At 43.7% G+C, this 18,813-nt stretch overlaps 4 protein-coding genes across 10 annotated transcripts; 2 read left to right on the top strand and 2 right to left on the bottom strand.

The window, feature by feature from the left end:
• The first annotated feature begins 85 nt into the window (after window positions 1-85).
• LOC134184991 (uncharacterized) lies at window positions 86-2,587 on the top strand. Of its 2 annotated transcripts, none has more exons than XM_062652768.1 (6): window positions 86-317; window positions 1,063-1,212; window positions 1,272-1,380; window positions 1,753-1,928; window positions 1,993-2,043; window positions 2,115-2,587. In XM_062652768.1, the coding sequence occupies exons 1-6, from the start codon at window positions 227-229 to the stop codon at window positions 2,420-2,422; spliced, it is 885 nt and encodes a 294-aa protein (XP_062508752.1). In that variant the 5' UTR covers window positions 86-226; the 3' UTR covers window positions 2,423-2,587. The 2 variants fall into 2 exon arrangements, with proteins under 2 accessions (XP_062508752.1, XP_062508754.1); XM_062652770.1 differs by lacking the exon at window positions 86-317 and adding an exon at window positions 346-970.
• A 1,689-nt stretch (window positions 2,588-4,276) lies between these two features.
• Window positions 4,277-8,656, bottom strand: LOC134184467 (hemicentin-1-like). 2 transcript variants are annotated; one of them, XM_062652171.1, is made up of 7 exons: window positions 8,604-8,656; window positions 8,419-8,542; window positions 8,094-8,355; window positions 5,223-5,759; window positions 5,091-5,165; window positions 4,798-5,028; window positions 4,277-4,719 (listed from the first exon to the last, which is right to left on the bottom strand). In XM_062652171.1, exons 3-7 carry the CDS (start codon window positions 8,161-8,163, stop codon window positions 4,583-4,585), a joined length of 1,050 nt encoding a protein of 349 aa, XP_062508155.1. In that variant the 5' UTR covers window positions 8,164-8,355; window positions 8,419-8,542; window positions 8,604-8,656; the 3' UTR covers window positions 4,277-4,582. The 2 variants fall into 2 exon arrangements, with proteins under 2 accessions (XP_062508155.1, XP_062508154.1); XM_062652170.1 differs by having other exon boundaries at window positions 4,277-5,028; window positions 8,604-8,651.
• Window positions 8,657-8,891: 235 nt separating this feature from the next.
• On the bottom strand, window positions 8,892-14,365 carry LOC134183898 (hemicentin-1-like). 5 transcript variants are annotated; one of them, XR_009970612.1, is made up of 6 exons: window positions 14,096-14,365; window positions 13,753-14,028; window positions 13,348-13,677; window positions 12,863-13,281; window positions 10,106-11,226; window positions 8,892-8,910 (listed from the first exon to the last, which is right to left on the bottom strand). XR_009970612.1 is itself a non-coding variant. In XM_062651478.1 (6 exons), exons 1-6 carry the CDS (start codon window positions 14,190-14,192, stop codon window positions 10,527-10,529), a joined length of 1,077 nt encoding a protein of 358 aa, XP_062507462.1. In that variant the 5' UTR covers window positions 14,193-14,365; the 3' UTR covers window positions 9,469-10,526. The 5 variants fall into 5 exon arrangements, 4 of the variants coding, with proteins under 4 accessions (XP_062507462.1, XP_062507461.1, XP_062507460.1 ...); XM_062651478.1 differs by lacking the exon at window positions 8,892-8,910 and having other exon boundaries at window positions 9,469-10,543; window positions 12,863-12,898; window positions 12,961-13,281; XM_062651479.1 differs by lacking the exon at window positions 8,892-8,910 and having other exon boundaries at window positions 11,082-11,226; window positions 12,863-12,898; window positions 12,961-13,281.
• A 99-nt stretch (window positions 14,366-14,464) lies between these two features.
• LOC134183896 (titin-like) lies at window positions 14,465-18,770 on the top strand. The gene is made up of 8 exons (XM_062651475.1): window positions 14,465-14,596; window positions 15,198-15,331; window positions 15,395-15,736; window positions 15,807-16,064; window positions 16,188-16,550; window positions 17,851-17,964; window positions 18,046-18,141; window positions 18,206-18,770. The coding sequence occupies exons 1-8, from the start codon at window positions 14,514-14,516 to the stop codon at window positions 18,466-18,468; spliced, it is 1,653 nt and encodes a 550-aa protein (XP_062507459.1). The 5' UTR covers window positions 14,465-14,513; the 3' UTR covers window positions 18,469-18,770.
• The last annotated feature ends 43 nt before the right edge of the window (window positions 18,771-18,813 follow it).

Below are 18,813 nucleotides of genomic sequence, written 5' to 3'. Positions count from 1 at the left end.
CATGGCTCCTGAGCAGAAGGGTTGTCGACAGGGATCTTTTGGTGCAAAGGATCAGCTGTTGATCAACAAGCTGCTTACCGAAGACTGTAGGACCAGGCACAAGAGCTTGAGCATGGCTTGGGTGGACTACCAGAAAGCCTATGACAGCGTGCCACACAGTTGGTTGCTCCACTGCCTTCAGCTGCATAAGATCAGTCCAGTCTTGTGCGGGTTTCTGTAACGTGTGATGAAGAGTTGGAGGACATCGATGGTGCTTTGTTACGGGAATAGTACTATCAAGACAAGGCTTATGCAGATCAGAAGGGGTATTTTCCAAGGTGACTCACTTTCTCCACTTCTCTTCTGTATGGCTCTCAATCCTCTGAGCAAGGAGCTGAACAGAACCGGTTACGGCTACCGGATGACCACTGGGCATGGTGAGACTGCCAAACGTCAGCTTATCAGTCATCTACTTTACATGGATGATCTGAAGCTGTATGGCAGAAACTCTGGTCAGTTGGACGGGTTGTTGCACACGGTTCGTACCTTCTCTGATGACATCCAGGTGAAGTTTGGTCTGGACAAATGTGCTGTTGCACACTTTGTCAACGGCAGGCTATCTGGACACAACTCTGGAGTGACGGTAGGAAAAACGGACACCATCAACTGTCTGGAACCATGTCAAGTCTACAAGTAGTTGGGTGTAGATGAGAGTAACGGTATTGAGCACAGCATGATGCGGGAGAGACTCCGTCGTGAGTACTTGCGCAGAGTGAAGGTGGTTCTCCGGACTGAGTTGTATGGTCGGAACAAGATTCTAGCCATCAATGGGTTTGCACTACCGGTTCTCACTTACGGTTTTGGCGTCATTCATTGGGGGTGCACGGACCTGCAGCAGCTCCATCGACGGACCAGAAAGCTCCTCTCTATGCACGGTGTCCACCATTCTGCTGCAGACGTTGACCGACTGTACGCTCCTTGCAGCGAGGGGGTAGGGGGTTACAACAGATTGAGTCAACATATCAATCTTGTATTGTGAGGCTGAACTGTTACCTTGCTGACAGTTCTGATCCTTTCATGCAGATGATACGGGAGTGTTTGAAGGTCTCCCACCGCATCACAACTACTCTTGTTGGATGACGTCATCGACAAGGAGATCAAAGTATTGCGCAAGCCCCGAGGTAAACGTTATGTGTCGTCCAAGAGATGGCCTTACTACGACTTACACACCAAGTTAGTTGGTATAAACAATATCTTTATTCATTCATAATAACTGATAGTTCAATTTGTAGTCAACGATAAGAATTTGCGGAATACGACCAGTCCAACACCAAATAGAAGACAAAATGCAACGAAAAATGCGAAAAGCAACAACACAGAAGATACAAATGAAATATTAAGGTATCATCTATAGAGTATGCAGCCTACTGTATGTATATGCTGTGTGCAAAGCGCGGATTTGGACAACCCATGGATTGCCTGTACAAACCATGGATTACTAATACAAATCATGCATACCTAACCCTAACTCTATAGCCCTAACCCGGCCTAACCGTAACCCCTAACCTTCTAGTCCTATTAGGCTAACCCTAACCCTATAACCCTATATATACTCCTAATCCTCTCAAATTACCCGAAAAAACTATAGACATGTACAGTCTGTCCATATCAACGCTCTGCACATGACATACATGTATATATGAGCTACAGTAACATATCATATGCATGCAGTCCATCAACTTTAACTTAACATCCGTATAAATTTTCTTTCAGGTCGTCATCTACTACTGAGTCACCAACCATAGCTAGCTACCTAGCATCGTCGTTAGCAAACAGTCTGGTAGTAGCGATTGTTGTCGCCGTTTCTGTACTGCTTGGTTTGTCAATAGTGACTCTCAGCACACTTGTTTGGAAATGTGGTCTCGTCTCAAAATATTTGCCTAAAAGAGGTACCAACGTAATGTCTTTTTCTTTTAGTGAATCTATAGTACAAGTTTTCTGTCATGCATATAGATCTGTTTAATAGAAGATACCTTCCGTGTTGTTCCAGTTCCAGCTCTCCAAGTACGAGATTAGTCAAAACATTGGCACCTCCTAGAGTATACATGCAGTGCTATACCTGTTGATATTTGTAGATGAACAGATGAATCTAATTCTGTTGACAATAAGAGAAGAAATCCAAACGGCTATTTCGAATGCAATCCGAGAGAGTGACGCAAAGCTAGCACGCATGTTGAAGCCTTTACTGGATGCTGCAAAGAATCAGGCTCCTAGTAATGAAGTTGTTCCTTGCTTGTCCACAACTATTCAGTCACTGAGAGAATATGACAATCAGAAATACGTGGAGATCATTGACATGTTGGAGGAGTTGGGTAGGCGATTGGACGAGTTGGATAAGCGATTGCAGGGCTCGTTTGAAACTAGATCCGAAACGACTGTCTGACATATCAAAATACAGTTTTCATAGCATACAGGTACATGTATGTGCACTCCTAGCTTGACATAGCGTTAGTATAGTCTAGTGTATGGATAGACTGAGCATTCGTGTGTTAGCATCTATTTAGAGTAGCGGTGAGCCAGTTGTAATTGTAGTTAGACAAGCTGTCTAGACTTGTGTTGGCGAGTATAGCAGGCCCAGATCCAAACGAGGGTTCAAGGGGTCACAACCCCTCTTTGGCATTAGACATGGTTCATCACTGATAGCGAGTGCGTACTGTCTCGCACCCAGGCGCGTAGAGTAAATTACGAAAATTTGTATGTGATGGCTGCTGCCTTTGCACACATCTCGTCAGGTATAACACTAAAGTTCTGCTTTTGCTACCTTTTTGAACATTCTAGACTGAAAATCTAGAGACTGTCCAGACTAGACTAAAAGCAGTTTTGCACGTAACGACCCTATCAATGCTGCTGATTTGCAGATATTTTTACAGGTGATTGCATAAATATTTCACATACCTTGATAAGTGTTACGGTGTCTAGCTAGTATAGTCAGCCTAGCAAATTAATATGTAGTTAACTTTTAGCAATAAATAATTCATTAGAAGAGATAAAATTAGTTAAACCTTTATGACTGCTACCAGATCAACCCCTCTTTCAAACATACCTGGATCATGGCCTGATCACTCAATTTAGATTCTATGTACAGGCCCGGATCTAGTAATATGTTTCTCCACAATTAAATTAAACAGTCAAGCTCTGAATACCTTGGCAAACTGATAACTCAAGTATACAATAAACTAGTCTGAGGCCACAATTTGCCCCATCATCGTCACAACGGCAACCCCCAGTATTGTCCAAGAATCCACAAATGGTTCGTGCCCCTTCATGCCCCCCAAGAACGATACCACTGTCACTGAGGCAATAGAAAGCACGGGAGGGCCGATGCCTCAGTGTGCAAACAACCAGTCACTCAAAGTTCTAATTAACTTTAGTAAGGCACACGGCAGATACCGGATACTTCTATTGCGCATGCTCAATAAAAAAATTTTATTACGCTCTATAGAACAACCATTGACAGTATTACTTGTTAATAATAAATCCAACAAAACTTCTTACCTAAAGAAGTCCTCTAGGTGGCGTTGAGAGGCATTCAGTGCCTCCAGATTCCTTAATTAATTAATGATTAATTAATATCATATTCCACAGAAGCCAATTTCTAGAACTCAACTGACGAGAGTACGCACTACAGCATGCATCTGAATCCTAGGCCTGGCAAATTGTACATGTAGATACAAAGGTACGCATGCGCACTGAAAAATCAGTACTAACCTAAAAACAAACAAAGCTTTAGCTTGTAAATCGATATCCATGAGTCAATATCCAAGTAAATATCACTTCTTACCTGTTTGGTGACCCACTAGGACCCCTGTTGAAATCAGGGATGGGGAAAGTCTCTTTGCATAATTGGATTGGGGGGGATATTTCGTAACAGACTGCCACCATTTGGATTTTTAACTGAATATGGTTGGTTTGTCATTGATTAATCTGTGACAAACGTAGCCAGACTGGCAGAGCAGCATGCACACGTACACGCGTACACATGATCACACGAATGTGTATCGAGTGAGTCAACTGCAACACCATCCAATATCAGTTCTACTCGCAAGCAACCAAACTTCCAAAGTATTGTGTCCAATCACTGTTCGCTGAAACAAAGTACCATTACATAGAGTCCACTATTGGAGGGGCGATACCCCCAATTCTGATATTCTCCCCCCCCCCCCCCCCCCGGTCAGTTCCACTGCCCCTGAGGAAGGAGATACAGCGGTAACACACAAAACACACAGGCGTACGCAGAGTACTGTATGCCTCCATTGAGTAAGCGCACTAAGGCATAATGAACTGATAACACCTTTATATGTCGGTACAACTACGCACTACCACATCTGAACTGTTTGTAACCTCAAATCTGTCACTATTGATACAATAGCTACAAACGATATCGATTAATTAATTAGACAACAATAGGATCAAATCTACAAAAACTTCAATAAATTATAAACCGCTACAATAAATAACAACAATAACTTAACAATAATAACTCAACAATAACTTACTTCTACCGACCGATCGGGTGTTCCAATTTATTGTTCAAACTCAGCAGTCACACAGCAGTTTCTTGCCTTCCCTGAATTGCCTTACTCTGCTGCAAACTTTGTCTGTTTAAATACTTGTCCCTCGATGACTTTCCCTGACCCATATCGTCTCCGGTCTCTTCCAAAGACTTTGAGTGAGCAACGTCTATTGAAAGAGCACTGCTGTACTTTCCGTGCTCAGTGCGAGACGGTAGATTATTATCAAGAGATTGGAATGTCTGACCCTTTTCCTGTGACTGAGCAGGTTTGGGTGACAGACCGAGTATACCGTTGCTTCGTCGAAGATTTCCTTTCATAAACATCAGACCACTGCCACACGGAGACTCGTCCGACTTCATCCTGTTTGTAGGACAATAATTCCGTGCTAACGTATGAATGACGAATGCTAGAAACATGACGACCACCACACATCCGAGCACGAGCAAGATCAACACGACCGACGGTCCGGACGATCCTACAATGCAACACACAGGTATGCAACAACAAGCAACCAGACCGACTACACATACACCCGACCTTCTTCTTCTGTTGTCTGCGTCACTGGAACAAAAAGAGAAGAGACTTGATCTGTTCGTATGGGATGTGTTAACTCTATCAGAACTAATAAGTGACATACTATTATGTTAGCGATGCCAATGGTTGTGTTACCTATCAACGGAGATGGCGATATCTCTATCACTGCCCTAGCAGATCCAGCTCTGTTGGATGCGAGACATACATACAACCCATTCTCTCTAGCTGAAACAATGAGCGTTCTGTTATTTTCACGATAACTCTTCAACTTCTTTTCTCCATACTCGGTCACCACTTTCCACCATGACATTGGCTTGGGCAAGCCGTCAACAATACACTTGAGTACTCTCTGTCCATTCCCACCGATCGATGATGAATGCTTGTATACTCGAACAGACGGAAGGATATCGACTACCAACAATGTCGTGGCATTTCCAGCACTCGTTTGGCATGTATAGTATCCAGAATCAGTAAGATCAACATTTTCAATAGTGAGACTTCTCGTGTGGTTGTTCTTCGTGTCATTTCCAGTGTAAGCGACCGCCAGAGGTCGATCGTCCTTGAGCCACACCGGCGTTCGCTCCTGAAAGTTCCCGAGACAAGCTAGAGTCACGTCATAGCCTCTGATAGACCTTGTGACATTGCCACTGGCGATAGACACAGAGCCTTCATCTAAAAACAAAACAACAAAGAGAGTCATGGAAGTAGCGTGTAGCTGCACGCAAACTCATGCAGCACTCTTGATATATAACCCAGCTGTATGTACACATGTGCACGTCAGGGCCGTAGGAGCCAATCCGGCTGGTCTGGAAAACTTTTTCAGTAAAGTTTCACCAGAGGCCTATTTAATCTACTTCCATTTTGGATAAAGAGTCTATTTAATCAATAGTAAAATCAGCTTACATTATTGGCACATACAATATTACATGCAAACACCACATTTTGCAATTCTCAACTAGATCCAGGTGTAGTAAACTTCCAGACCATTTTTGCAGCTCACGCGGGCAGCTGAACTATGAGGCTACTTTACACATACTTGTTAGCGCACGCTAAGCCGAACACTTTCTATTTGCTTGCTACACCGGCTGCATGCTCTAGATAGGGTAGGTGTACCTAATTGTGGACACTCGTGGGTAATTTGAGTTGCAAACACAGTTTCTCTGGTAACCTGCAACAGAGAGAGAGAGAGAGAGAGAGAGAGAGAGAGAGAGAGAGAGAGAGAGAGAGAGAGAGAGAGAGAGAGAGGAGAGAGAGAGAGGAGAGAGGAGAGAGGAGAGAGGAGAGAGGAGAGAGGAGAGAGGAGAGAGGAGAGAGGAGAGAGGAGAGAGGAGAGAGGAGAGAGAGAGAGAGAGAGAGAGAGAGAGAGAGAGGAGAGAGAGGAGGAGAGAGAGAGGAGAGAGAGAGAGAGAGAGAGAGGAGAGAGAGAGAGAGAGAGAGAGAGAGAGAGAGAGAGAGAGAGAGAGAGAGAGAGAGAGAGAGAGAGAGAGAGAGAGAGAGAGAGAGAGAGAGAGAGAGAGAGAGAGAGAGAGAGAGAGGGGGAAACATGTCTGATGTAGGCACCAATGTCTAAGTTTTGGAACAATACCTGTACGACTAGAATCGCACAACATCTGCTAGCGCACTAGCAAAATATACGGGATAACGTCTGTGAACAGCCCAAATGAGGGTGTATCCTAATTATGGACAATTTTTCTCTGCCACAGAAAGCGACTGGGTCTGAGTAACAGCTGGACTAGACACCTGAATGGTTGCCTCACAAGCTGGTATTTTGGGCTGCAATCAAAACCATGTTCTGTTGTGTATCACCAAGATTCACCTGTGAAACTGTTAGCACCTACAAGGTTCCTCCCATCATGTCCACAAATTCAAGGTATACGAATCAATCTTTTGTTGGATCATGAAAGTGCCCTGACATTAGTTAAGAAATTATTGAGTACCTTGGTAAAGTCTTGAGCCTATAGTTACGTGACTGTAATGTGCTAAAGAAGCACATTATGTGCATGGAGCGAACGTGTAATTCCAGTCCAGTAAACACCTGAATATCTTCACTCATACTAGATCTAGACATCAGTAATCCACTGACAATCTAGCTGTTTTCACTGCTACTACATGTGGCCACAATAGGGTATGAAATGAGAACGAACAAAGTAGGTGGAATGTCAATATCAGCGACATTCGTAATCCAGTCAGAATTTGACTGTCTTCACTGCTACTAGATCTGGCAACAATAAGACACAATATGAAAACCTACAAACTCCCCTAGGATAGGTGGAAGGTCAAAACTACCTTGTCTGATATCAATAATCAGCTCCACCAGCAACGCAAAAAGATGCCAGAACCACAGTTTACAGTTCAGACGTTCATCTAAACATGATTGATCGTCTCCTGCATTGTATCGTAGACAGAAAATTTGGTTTCTGCAAATTTAGCAAGACGCCATTTTACACAGAGGTAATACACCACAGAACATGGTTTTGATCAAGGCTCAAAATACCAGCTTGTGAGGCAACCATTCAGGTATCTAGTCCAGCTGTTACTCAGGCTCAGTCGCTTTCTGTGACGGAGAAAAAATGTCCACAATTAGGATACACCCATCGTCCAGGCTGTTTTACCGACGTTGTGCGATTCTAGTCCTGCAGGTACCGTTACGAAGCCTAGACATTGGTGCATATATCGGACATGTTTCTCTGTCTCTTCGTGCAGGCTACCAGAGAAAATAGCGATTGTAACTCAAATAACCGGGGAGTGTCCACAATTAGGTACACCTACCCTAGCTATCAGAGTATGAAATGGTTTCGACAGCACTATTCAGCAAAACACTGTTTTTACATGAAAACCGCGTATAACTAAGTCGACAAGGAATTTCGATGGGTCGTCTTGCATTCTACGTGTCAGATTGAGCACATGCAGTGTGCATGCATCCACACACACGTGCACGTCACACCATGCAGTCTCGGCGATTGCATGCCAGTGCGCGCAGCAAACATCCAGACACTAACGACTCACCTCGCTCAAACGACTGAATCGATATGATATGGACCATCAAGAGCCAGACGGTCGCCAGAGATGTAAACATGAAGCACAGCTCGTGCACGTGATAACCAGCAGGGTCGAGGGCGTCTATAGTGTCTTCAGCGTAGATTCAAGCTTGTCGTCTCGCGCGAATCGTTGACGTCGTTGAGAACCGACGAAACGACGACGAAACGACGAGAACAGTTTGATAGCAAGCTAACTTTACATGCACCTTTACCGTCCTGCACCGTTCTACCTACATTTCCACTCTCTGTTAGACACATGTTTCATGCGAATGAACCAACAGAAATGAGCTAACCGGTAAAGTGAATCAGAGCTGACTTGGTCCGCTGCAACGATTTGACCGACGTGGATTTTGTTCGGTCACGTGAACGGAGAGTAGGCGGAGCCCGTCTCACCTCTTCTTTCGTTCTCGTTCTATTCTACGGCACACCAACAGTACAGACGGTCGCGATTGTGCATCGCGATAAGAACAAAGCATACCCACTTGCTGTGACGTGCACGAGTGGAGCTACAGCGCGGAAAGATGCGCACGTGATCGCGCGATGTTTGCGTTTGATAGACAGGATCAGTGGCACTCCCGCTGTGACTACACCTGGCAAGACAAAAGATGTGAAATCCGAGACACCGCTCACGCATTCCTCGTCGTCACGTGGCGAGGAAGAAAACGCGACGGTGACAATACCGAGTACGAAATCTGTATGAAATGTTGATGTCTGTTCCCTGTGTGTGCAGTCTGCGCGAAGGCTTGCGTTTCTGGTGACATAGAAGTCCGCCTGGACATGGCCCTCTAAATATAGATAGTAATTTTAGTCTAATTGCTTTAAGTGTGTGTGTGGTGTGTGTGTGTGTGTGTGTGTGTGTGTGTGTGTGTGTGCGTGTGTAGTGTGTGTGTGTGTGTGTGTGTGTGTGTGTGTGTGTGTGTGTGGTGTGGTGTGTGTGTGTGTGCGTGTGTGTGCGCGCGCGTCAAGTACAGACAAAGCCAAGCCACAATTGAGATCTGTTGAAATCGACAGTTTACTCTGTCATGTCTACCTATCTACTCTAGATGTATGTACCTATGTATGTATTTATGTATACATGTATGTATGCCATGTATGTATTGATGTATATTTGTATGTATGTATGTATGTCATGTATGTATTGATGTATATTTGTATATATGTCTGTATGTCATGTATGTATTGATGTATATTTGTATGTATGTATGTATGTCATGTATGTATTGATGTATATTTGTATATATGTCTGTATGTCATGTATGTATTGATGTATATTTGTATGTAAGTATGTATGTCATGTATGTATTGATGTATATTTGTATGTATGTATGTATGTCATGTATGTATTGATGTATATTTGTATATATGTATGTATGTCATGTATGTATTGATCTATATTTGTATGTATGTATGTATGTATGTCATGTATGTATTGATGCATATTTGTATATATGTATGTGTGTCATGTATGTATTGATGTATATTTTGTAATCGCAAAGTCATGAACGTGCCCATGTAAAGAAAGATTATTAAAACAACTGTTTGTAACAAAGATAACAATCAATGTCTGCTACCAAGAAAATTTTCATATCTATTTTTCTTTAGAATTGCTTGTGCATCGAAAGCACACTTATAAATCAACACAACCCTATTGTGAATGACAGTCTGCTAAATAGTATAATTACATAAGCAACTCTAACTAAAATAGCTTCAATGACACGTGCAAAAGAGCAAAAATACTTAATATCCACATCTGAATAGTAATCCAAATAACTTTCATTGTCCTCTCATTCTGCATCTGCCCCTTGGCCATCGTTATGAGCTTCTCCACAATCATCTAAATTTAATTGTCTGTCTGTCTGTTTTTTGTCAATACTCAGATATTTCCAAAACAAAACAAGTACACACAACGTAACAACAATTAACCCTAGAAGCAAATCGTTCTAACCAGACAAACAATTTACAATTGTACTGTATCCTTACCGTCAGTGTAGACACCCTAATGTGATCATTAGGCAATACAAGAGACATCATGATGTCATGTGAGAATAGACACCATGCAGTTGAGTCAGCCCATAAAAGCTAGACGTTAATTAACTAGGACAAAAAGAGGTCTAGAGCGCATGCGTACATGAACTCGAAATTCATCTAAACAAAGTTAATTGGACGATATTTAAACGACCACGACTAAACGTGAAGCCCAAACAAAAAACAAACGAAATCTCGAATCTAAAACATCCAACTAACCTCCTCGGCAAAAGTAAAACAACGCAAAACGTTCGCACCAGTAGAGAAGGACCGGCAACAACGAATAAAGCTAATAAACCGCTAACAGATCCGCTGATTCCTTCTTGTAGTCTCCTCGATACCTGCAATCTCGCACGTGACCGACAGAGTGGTACCGTTACATCCGGGATATCTCTATCATGGACACAATCGTCTCTTAATTAACTACATTTCTTTTCGTCCACTAAGAATGCAACGAGTGTATATATAACAACGCGTCGATAGCTAGCAACCGATTCGCGTATGTCCAAACCGTTTTTACGCTGACTGAAAATTCTACTACAAAAATCACTCAATTAATTAATTTTGATTAATTAATTAATTAATTAAATTTGGTATGTCTGACTACGTTTCCTACGACAATATATAATTGCCAAAACCCCAAACGTCATCACTACCCCAACAGCAATTAGTATCACAGTCAGTGTAGTGACTTGGGCGTTAGCGCTGCTCGATTGTACTTCTACCTCTGTGGTAGTGCTGCTGACTGTTTGAGAGCAGACATCGTCGTCATCTGTTGTGCAAGCCTTTGTGATGCCTCTGGCAAACAACACTTTGCAATCAACGTCAAAGCTCAGCGCACAACCGCCACGGCCAACGATATTTATGTCTCGTTGTCTGATGGCTCTCGATACGCTGTTTATCATTTTGAGGGTTTTGTATAGGGAGGGAGAGTTGAGGGGAGTTCTCACGATCATTTGTGATCGAGCGGAGTTTGTTTCAAACAAAGCATTTGAAAAATTATGGTTTGAAGATGTTTGCAAAATGTCGACCAGTAGATTGTTTAAATTGTCAGCAATCTCGGTGTTAGTGGAGCTCTGCAGAAAGAGGTTGAGACGTAAGAAATGTGTGACACGGTGAGTATACGCACAGTCGCGCACTCACATGCACACACACACACACATACACACACACACACACACACACACACACATACACACACACAAACACACACACACACACACACACACACACACACACACACACACACACACACACACACACACACACACACACACACACACCAGATCTAGAAATGTTGGAAAGAGGGGGTTGATCTGCTTGCAATCATAAATTATTTATTGCTAAAAGTCGTCTGCTAGGCTGACTAGGTAAACCGTCTAGACGTATGTGAAATAATGCAATCACATGTAGAACTAAAATGTACAAATCAGCAGCATTGATCCGGCCGTTACATACAAAAATGGTCAACTGTGCTTTTAGTGCTTGAGATAGTCAGTTCAAACAGCTCATCTGCATGTGGTAGCAAAAGTAGAACCTTTTGTGCAATCTGATGAGGTAACGTGCGCAAGTCAAGGGTGGCGGAGCACGCCAGAAAGTGGTGTGGCGGAAACAAACTGATTGGCCCAATACCATTTGCAACATGTGGTAGGATGCAAAGTGGTACGGCACTCACCGTTATGCCGTACTGGCTCCGCCGCCCTTGCAAGGCAGACGCGTACTTATGGGGGTTCGGGGAGGAGTGAGAACGAACCGATCCACTTCAGTTGGAGGTCCTCTTGTACCTCTGCGTGTACACGACCGATCAGACTCAAAGGCGTATCCAGAGGGTGCTTAGAATACGCCTGGAGGCTCAAACTTCTAGTCTAGATATTTTCAGTGTGTCATGTATATAATATAAATTGTAATTTGTAGATACTCTACGATGCGTTAGTAGAGCTTTAGCTGTCTCGTTGTATTAGACAACAATTACATTACTCGTTTAGCCAACCACCTAGATTTGTCCTGTTCATCACTGGTCAAAGCTTGAATCTTCGAAGTCATTTTGCAACAGAATGTCTGGCAGCAGCAATATTCAAAGTTTTCGTTTGGCAATGTAATCCAGGAGGGAGCACGTGTCCTCACTGCTCATCCTGGATCCGTCTCTGCTGAGTCTGCATTCACTATTTGTACCAGCTGTATACAGAAGCTGTGGCTGCTGAAGTGATGGTCTGGAACACGTTCAAGATGCAGATTTAGATTTCAAGACTCTTTGGCGCGTAATGTAAAGTGTTTTTGATTCTGTTTTGAATCAGTGATCTTTCTGATTTAACAGTTAATACCACAACAAAGAATTGAAATGTCAGTATTGGTATTGGTATCGGTATCGGCTGATACGTGAACATGGAAACCGAGGTATCGGTATATGGTAAGGCAATATCGGTGGAACACTACCAGTGGCAGTGAGTGAGTCCCTCTTTTATCAGTGGTAAACCACGCCTATTGGAAAATAGGGGGTTGTAACCCCTGAACCCCCATCCGGATCCGAGCCTGCACACGCACACAAACAAACAAACACACAGGAAAACACAAACAAACAAACACAGAAAAATGCAAAAAACAAACACAAAAAACACAAACAAACAAACACATAGAAAAAGAAACACACACACAAACAAACAAACAAACAAACACACATTTCTCACAATGTTAACAAACAAAGTGAGTACATACCTTGAGACAAGTGCAGTCTGCATCGACGAGTTTCATCTGCAGCAACGGATACTCAACAAAAAAACGAACCGCCTTTCTTCCAAACTTTCGACGCTCACCGTTCTTCGACAACGAACGATCGAACCCATAACTCTCCACGACGACCGATTCCTCGGACCCGCGACTGACAAACGGCCATATCTCGAGCCCATACACTCTACCAGCCGCACAATCCACGGTCACATTCGCGACACTAGAATCCCTTCCGTAGGCAAACACACTCTCGAGTCCTTCCACCTGCTCTACCTCTTCAGTGGAGAGACTGAACGAGACCATTTGAAACAGGAATACAAACGAAGTACAATCTCGAGTGTCGTACGTAAAGAACAAAGTTACATTGGACTTGCAAGAGACACTCGCACGTACATGTAACTTAAAACCTACGAAACGAGGGTAAAGATACGAATCAACGCGACAGGAAAATATGGGGGAGACGCAGGACTCACACGTTGCGGTCGAATTCCCTCTTGGACTCGGACTTGGAGTAGGCGTGGCTTGGGAATGAAGCGGGAAAACGCGAAGAAGCACGTCGCTCTGAACGATTCCGTGAGAATGGAATCCCTCGCACGTGTAGCGACCCTCGTCGGAAGGCTGGACGTCGACGATGGTCAACGTTTCGCCGTCTCCCCCTACTCGATAGCGCGAAATCTCTTCGAGCAGTTTGCCGTCCCGATACCACCTGACGAGAGTCAGATCGGTTCCGTTGCAAGCGAGCGTGGCGTTCGATCCCTCGGTCGCGTAGCTAACGTTCCTATCCGATCCGAATCGACTCAGTTCTATAATTAGAAATAAACAGGAAAACGAGGAGTTAATGGTAAAACGCCAGAAAACCGAAATTGCTACAAACAGACCGAGAGAGACCGACGTTGCTATGTAACTGTTATTGACTTTTGCTGATGTGATGCATTCGTAGCGACCTGCGTCGCTTAACTGCACGTTCTGGATCCGAAGTTGAAGACCGCCTAGGAGAAGTTGCACGTGCGGGTCTCGTCTAAGGGAAACTCCGTCTTTCTTCCAGCCTTTCACAGTAGGTTGGGGGTTGCCCGACGTGATGCAAAAGAGAGAGACGTTTTGGCTTGGATAGACAACAGAGGGAGATATCAATACGTAAGCAGAGCTGGCAGCAACTGCACAGAAAGTTAGAATTTGAGTTATAAAAGTGGCAAACGTATCAAGTGACTAGATGTGCCTCACCCAGTTCAAGTCTTAGAGCGCAGACTAACAGTGCAGTCCATGTTCTGTTGATCTGCAGTACCTGACGACGAAATGCGCTCCCATATGCTAGAATCATCTCGTCTTTATATAAAAACCGATTTGAAAGCGTGTGTTTCAAAAGATAAAACAAAGAGAATAGCTGACGGTAGACGAAGCTGGCTTGTAGACTACATACATCACACTAGACCTATACTAAGCACTTACTACAACGCAAGTCCTTGAACGTCTGGAATCAGCACAAAAGGGCGCTCGAATTTCTTTTGGGATTGACATTTGATTATCAGACGATATCGTTATTGAAATCCGAGTTTGCTTATTGGTAGTTGCAATGCTCCAATGTAATTGGATTACCTCCTAATCAACGAGTAACCGGGACGTTGTTGGCAGCTTGCCATTGATGTCGGATTACTCCACTAGGTCGCTGATTGTGGTAGAGGACGATATGGCGCATCGCAACGAGCGGTCACTACACTTTGAAAAGTAAGTAAGAGCGCTTATTCTGGCACTTCGTGTTTTACCCGTGTATATACATACATATACATACACATCACTGCGCCAACTCGAATTTATCGACGGAAAACGCGGCTTTGACTCTGAAACGCATCGTGTAGGTGGGGAACGACTGGCTTAAGGCTTCACGAGCACGATAAAATGATGAATTACTGCCTCGGTCATGCAGCCGCAGCCCACAAATGTTTTGTTGTTTTGCATTGTCCTTTGTTCTAATATGCGGTACCTGCTCAATGGAGTAGCCACGATGGGAGGTTTGGGAGGCAAACAAGCTCTAACACAAATTGTTTCCGACTTTAAAAATCTAAACCCTTTACGTATCAACAACCACGGCCTATCTCACCATCATAGTGTACAGAGTGTACACTCAAAGAAAGAACAACCTTTCTGACTGTCATCTTGGCAAAACTGTCAATAAGATGGCCTTGCATAGCAACTCTATGACGCCCAAAAGTCTCTGAATAACCAATCGCCCACATGCTCCCTCTCACTTGGCTACCGTATCAGCTGTGCTTTTCACGTGACATAAAACCATACATTCTTTCGAGTACATCCGTCTTTGTATCTACAGATTTGGATGGAAAAGGTACATGCTGTCCATGTCCCAGCAAGTAACAAATTCTTTTCAAACGAAACGGTACATAGCCCTCGTAATAGTACTTCTAACTCGTGAAGTGGGTGCAGCCAATGCAGCAATAACTAAAGGTATCCAACAATTACGCACAAATGTAAACGCGGCAGAGAATTACATGTTTTTATGTTTTCCAGGTAATACAAATCCAACATCTTTGAGTTTTCGCGACGTAACGGCGACTCTAGAAGCGACGCCGTCCGTCCATGTGTTCAACAAGCGAACCGTCGTCGTCGTGTTGTCGTGTTCGTGGGAAGGGGCCCGAGCGGGACCCCGGACGGCACGCTACAGATGGCTTCTCGACGGTAAAGCAATCAATACTTCCACACGACCGGACCACTACAGTCTGCGACACTCTGGTGCCTCGCTGACGCTTGTCGGACCCGGTCGAGACGACGAGGGAACTTATCGCTGCCAGGCGATGTCGACAAACGGTCACGTGATCGCCAACAGCACGGCAGCCTTAGTACATAAAGATGGTAGGACGAGAGCAGGCATTAGCAATGTGTGATCTATATGATGATTGTCCTTGTTTTTTTCGATGTTTAGTGCCCATTTCTGGTAATACCCAAGTGATTACCAAAGGCACTAGAGGTCGACTGAGGTGTCCTTCGACCGGAACAGGACACTCTGCTGTCATATGGAACCGCGACGGCATCCAACTGCTCAATGGTACCAAGTACCGCCACACCAACGGGCCAGACCTCGAGATCGTGAGCGTCGACTGGGACGACATGGGCGAGTACGTGTGCACGGTTGTCGCTTCGAATGGACACCCAGACCACAAAATTTACGTCAGTGTTCAAGGTTATCCTCTAGCACAATTCAACCGCATTGTTCTGTTGTAATTGTGTGTGTGTGTGTGTGTGTGTGTGTGTGTGTGTGTGTGTGTGTGTGTGTGTGTGTGTGTGTGTGTGTGTGTGTGTGCAGGGCCGCCTATCCCTCCGTCAAAGATCCACGCGCAGACAAGCAGCAATGGTTACATACCGTGTAACAACGTCGTGCTTTCATGGATGGCGCCTGAATTCAACGGTCACAAACCGGTTCTCGTCTACGAAGTGGCTTGCGACAAACAGATAAGCGGAGCTCTTCAGCCCTTCTTCCGAACCGTAACCGGCAAAACGACGGCTGCCGTGCCTGTAGATCAACACGGAGTCGAGAACGTGTGTTTCGTACGGGCAAACAACACACTGGGGTACTCCAATTGGAGTACCTACTACTTCCAGTGTCGTTTCGACTACAATTCTGAACCTTTACCACCAACTGCTGCTAAAACAGTGTCAACGGCTACAGGTAAAGTTTAAACAATAACGATCACATAGCCATCAATGTACATACGTATTACCCCGCCTAGAAGAGCAAGGGCTCTTATTAGAACATTTGGAACTATGTGCCTTTGTACAGAATGTGGTTAGGGAATAGGGTAAAAGCCATGGAATTCCCTGGAGGATCACAGACAAAAACATCACATGATAGCTACAGATCTGATGGGGTGCAGCATTTCTAACTGATGCACAGAGCAGTTGTCGCAGAAAATATTTGTGAAGGTAACAACCAAATCAGAATAAAAAAATATGGCTATCAGTAATGTCTTCTCGTGTCTGCAATCCTCCAGGGAATTCCATGGCTTGTACCCTATTCCCTAGCCACACTGTACAAAGGCACACAGTACCAAATGCTCTAATAAGAGCCCCTGCCCTTCTAGGCGGGGTAATACGGTTGGCGTATAGGGACCAAGGCAGCCAAGGTCACCATGCGAGCCCCGATCATTTTTGCTGCCTCACTGCATTACCCTCAAATGCATAAAACAATTCGCTTGCACAAGAGTGTAACGTTTGGCCACCCAAATGTGAACCCGCGTAAACTAAAACTAACCCATCCCCTGATTTAATTTTAGTATTAGACTCATTTATTCAAATTCATGAGGTTAATTGTTTTTACAATTAATTGTAAGATTATGTGACCCATGTGCCATTTTCACAAAGAACACGTTTGTATGGAGCTCCACAACACTTTTTCAACAGCAGATCTTCACACACAAAGAACTCACAATAGACTATCTGACTACCGTTTAGAGAGAATTGTTGACTTGGAACAGGGTTGTGAATCTGGCCTATATATGTACGTCTGTTGTTGCCAATAAAATTAAATGTAGAAGTGAACCTGTACCTTAGACAATAACCATTACAAACAGCAAGAACAATAGATGTTGATCTTGACTTAATGTACTTATTCAATTATATAGCATTAGCCTGTGTACCATGAAACATTTGGCATGAAGTGCTTGTTAACACTCACACTCATGGTCATTCTTGCATTCACAGCATTGTAATGATTGCATGCATTCCTACATGGTGCACCTGTTCTCATATTACATGTAGTAGCAACATGCATGGAGTTTACAGACAAAACTAAAATTCATAACTAAAACTAAAATTAGGGCAAAAGAGTTACCAAAACTAAAACTAAAACTAAATTGTCTTGAAAAAAACTAAAACCAAAACTAAAATAAACGTAATACCAAACAATGGGGCAAATTTCGAAAACTTCCTATGCCTACACTGTAGACTTTCTTTTTCATCTATTCGTATAGGAACTGCAAGATCCGGGCTGACGTTTACTTCGTCAATTGCTGTTCATCCTACATCAGATGGTTCACAGGACTTGCCCAATGAAACAACAAAACCATCTAAAACAAGAAATCTAAGTATGTCACGAGCACATTTTGACATGCATTACAGTTTATGCTGACACATATTTTTGTGTGTGTCTATCAACGCTATATTAGACTTTCAAGTGAGTGGTCCACTTTACAACGTCCTTCCAAATTCAACCAGACATGTTCTAAGTCCTTCAAGTACTGATGAACCAATGGGCCCACCCGGTATATTTTATTATCCTGCTTTGGTTTTTCTAATTAAAAGAGTTGATTGTATCATTGTCTATAGGAAAACAAAACTACCCAGCAATCGTTACAGCGATACTACCTGGTGCAGCCGTTTTCATTGCAATCTGGGTAATGATATACAAACACAAGAAAACCACGAAGAAGAAGATCTATGACTTAGAACTATCGCAAGACAAGCACTCAAAACAAGTCCAGGAAATGAAGGAAGGACTGAAGCAAACCAGTGTGTACCAACAGAAACAATCTCTAGAGAATGCAGACTTGTTGGTCGAGAATGGCAATTCAATGCCTGACCCAACCTAGTTATGTTTAGTGCTACTGTACTGCAATCAAAGGGACTTCGGTGGCCTCTGCATCAAAGAACTCCATCTGTGATGCAAGCCTGGCACCAATGTGCAGCTCTGCTGTCTCACGTGCCAAGGTATGTCCTCCCTGCCGAAAGTCGAGGGTTTCCCCGGCCTAACCGGTTTTCCTCCCTCCGCCTGAATGTCCTCCATAATGGCTGAACAATTAAGCGTGTAAATTAGCAGCCTCTGTACAAAGTCATCGCTGGCTTTATGTGAGTGATTTTATGCATAAAAATATGTATTAGTGTCCAAATGATACATTGCAAGTCCGCGGCAAAACTACTGACACATTTACGCTTGA

The sequence above is a fragment of the Corticium candelabrum genome, chromosome 9, assembly GCF_963422355.1.
Source record: "Corticium candelabrum chromosome 9, ooCorCand1.1, whole genome shotgun sequence".
Taxonomy (NCBI): domain Eukaryota; kingdom Metazoa; phylum Porifera; class Homoscleromorpha; order Homosclerophorida; family Plakinidae; genus Corticium; species Corticium candelabrum.
The sequence above is the reverse complement of the archived record's forward strand: the minus strand, read 5'-3'. Positions and strand labels throughout refer to the sequence as shown.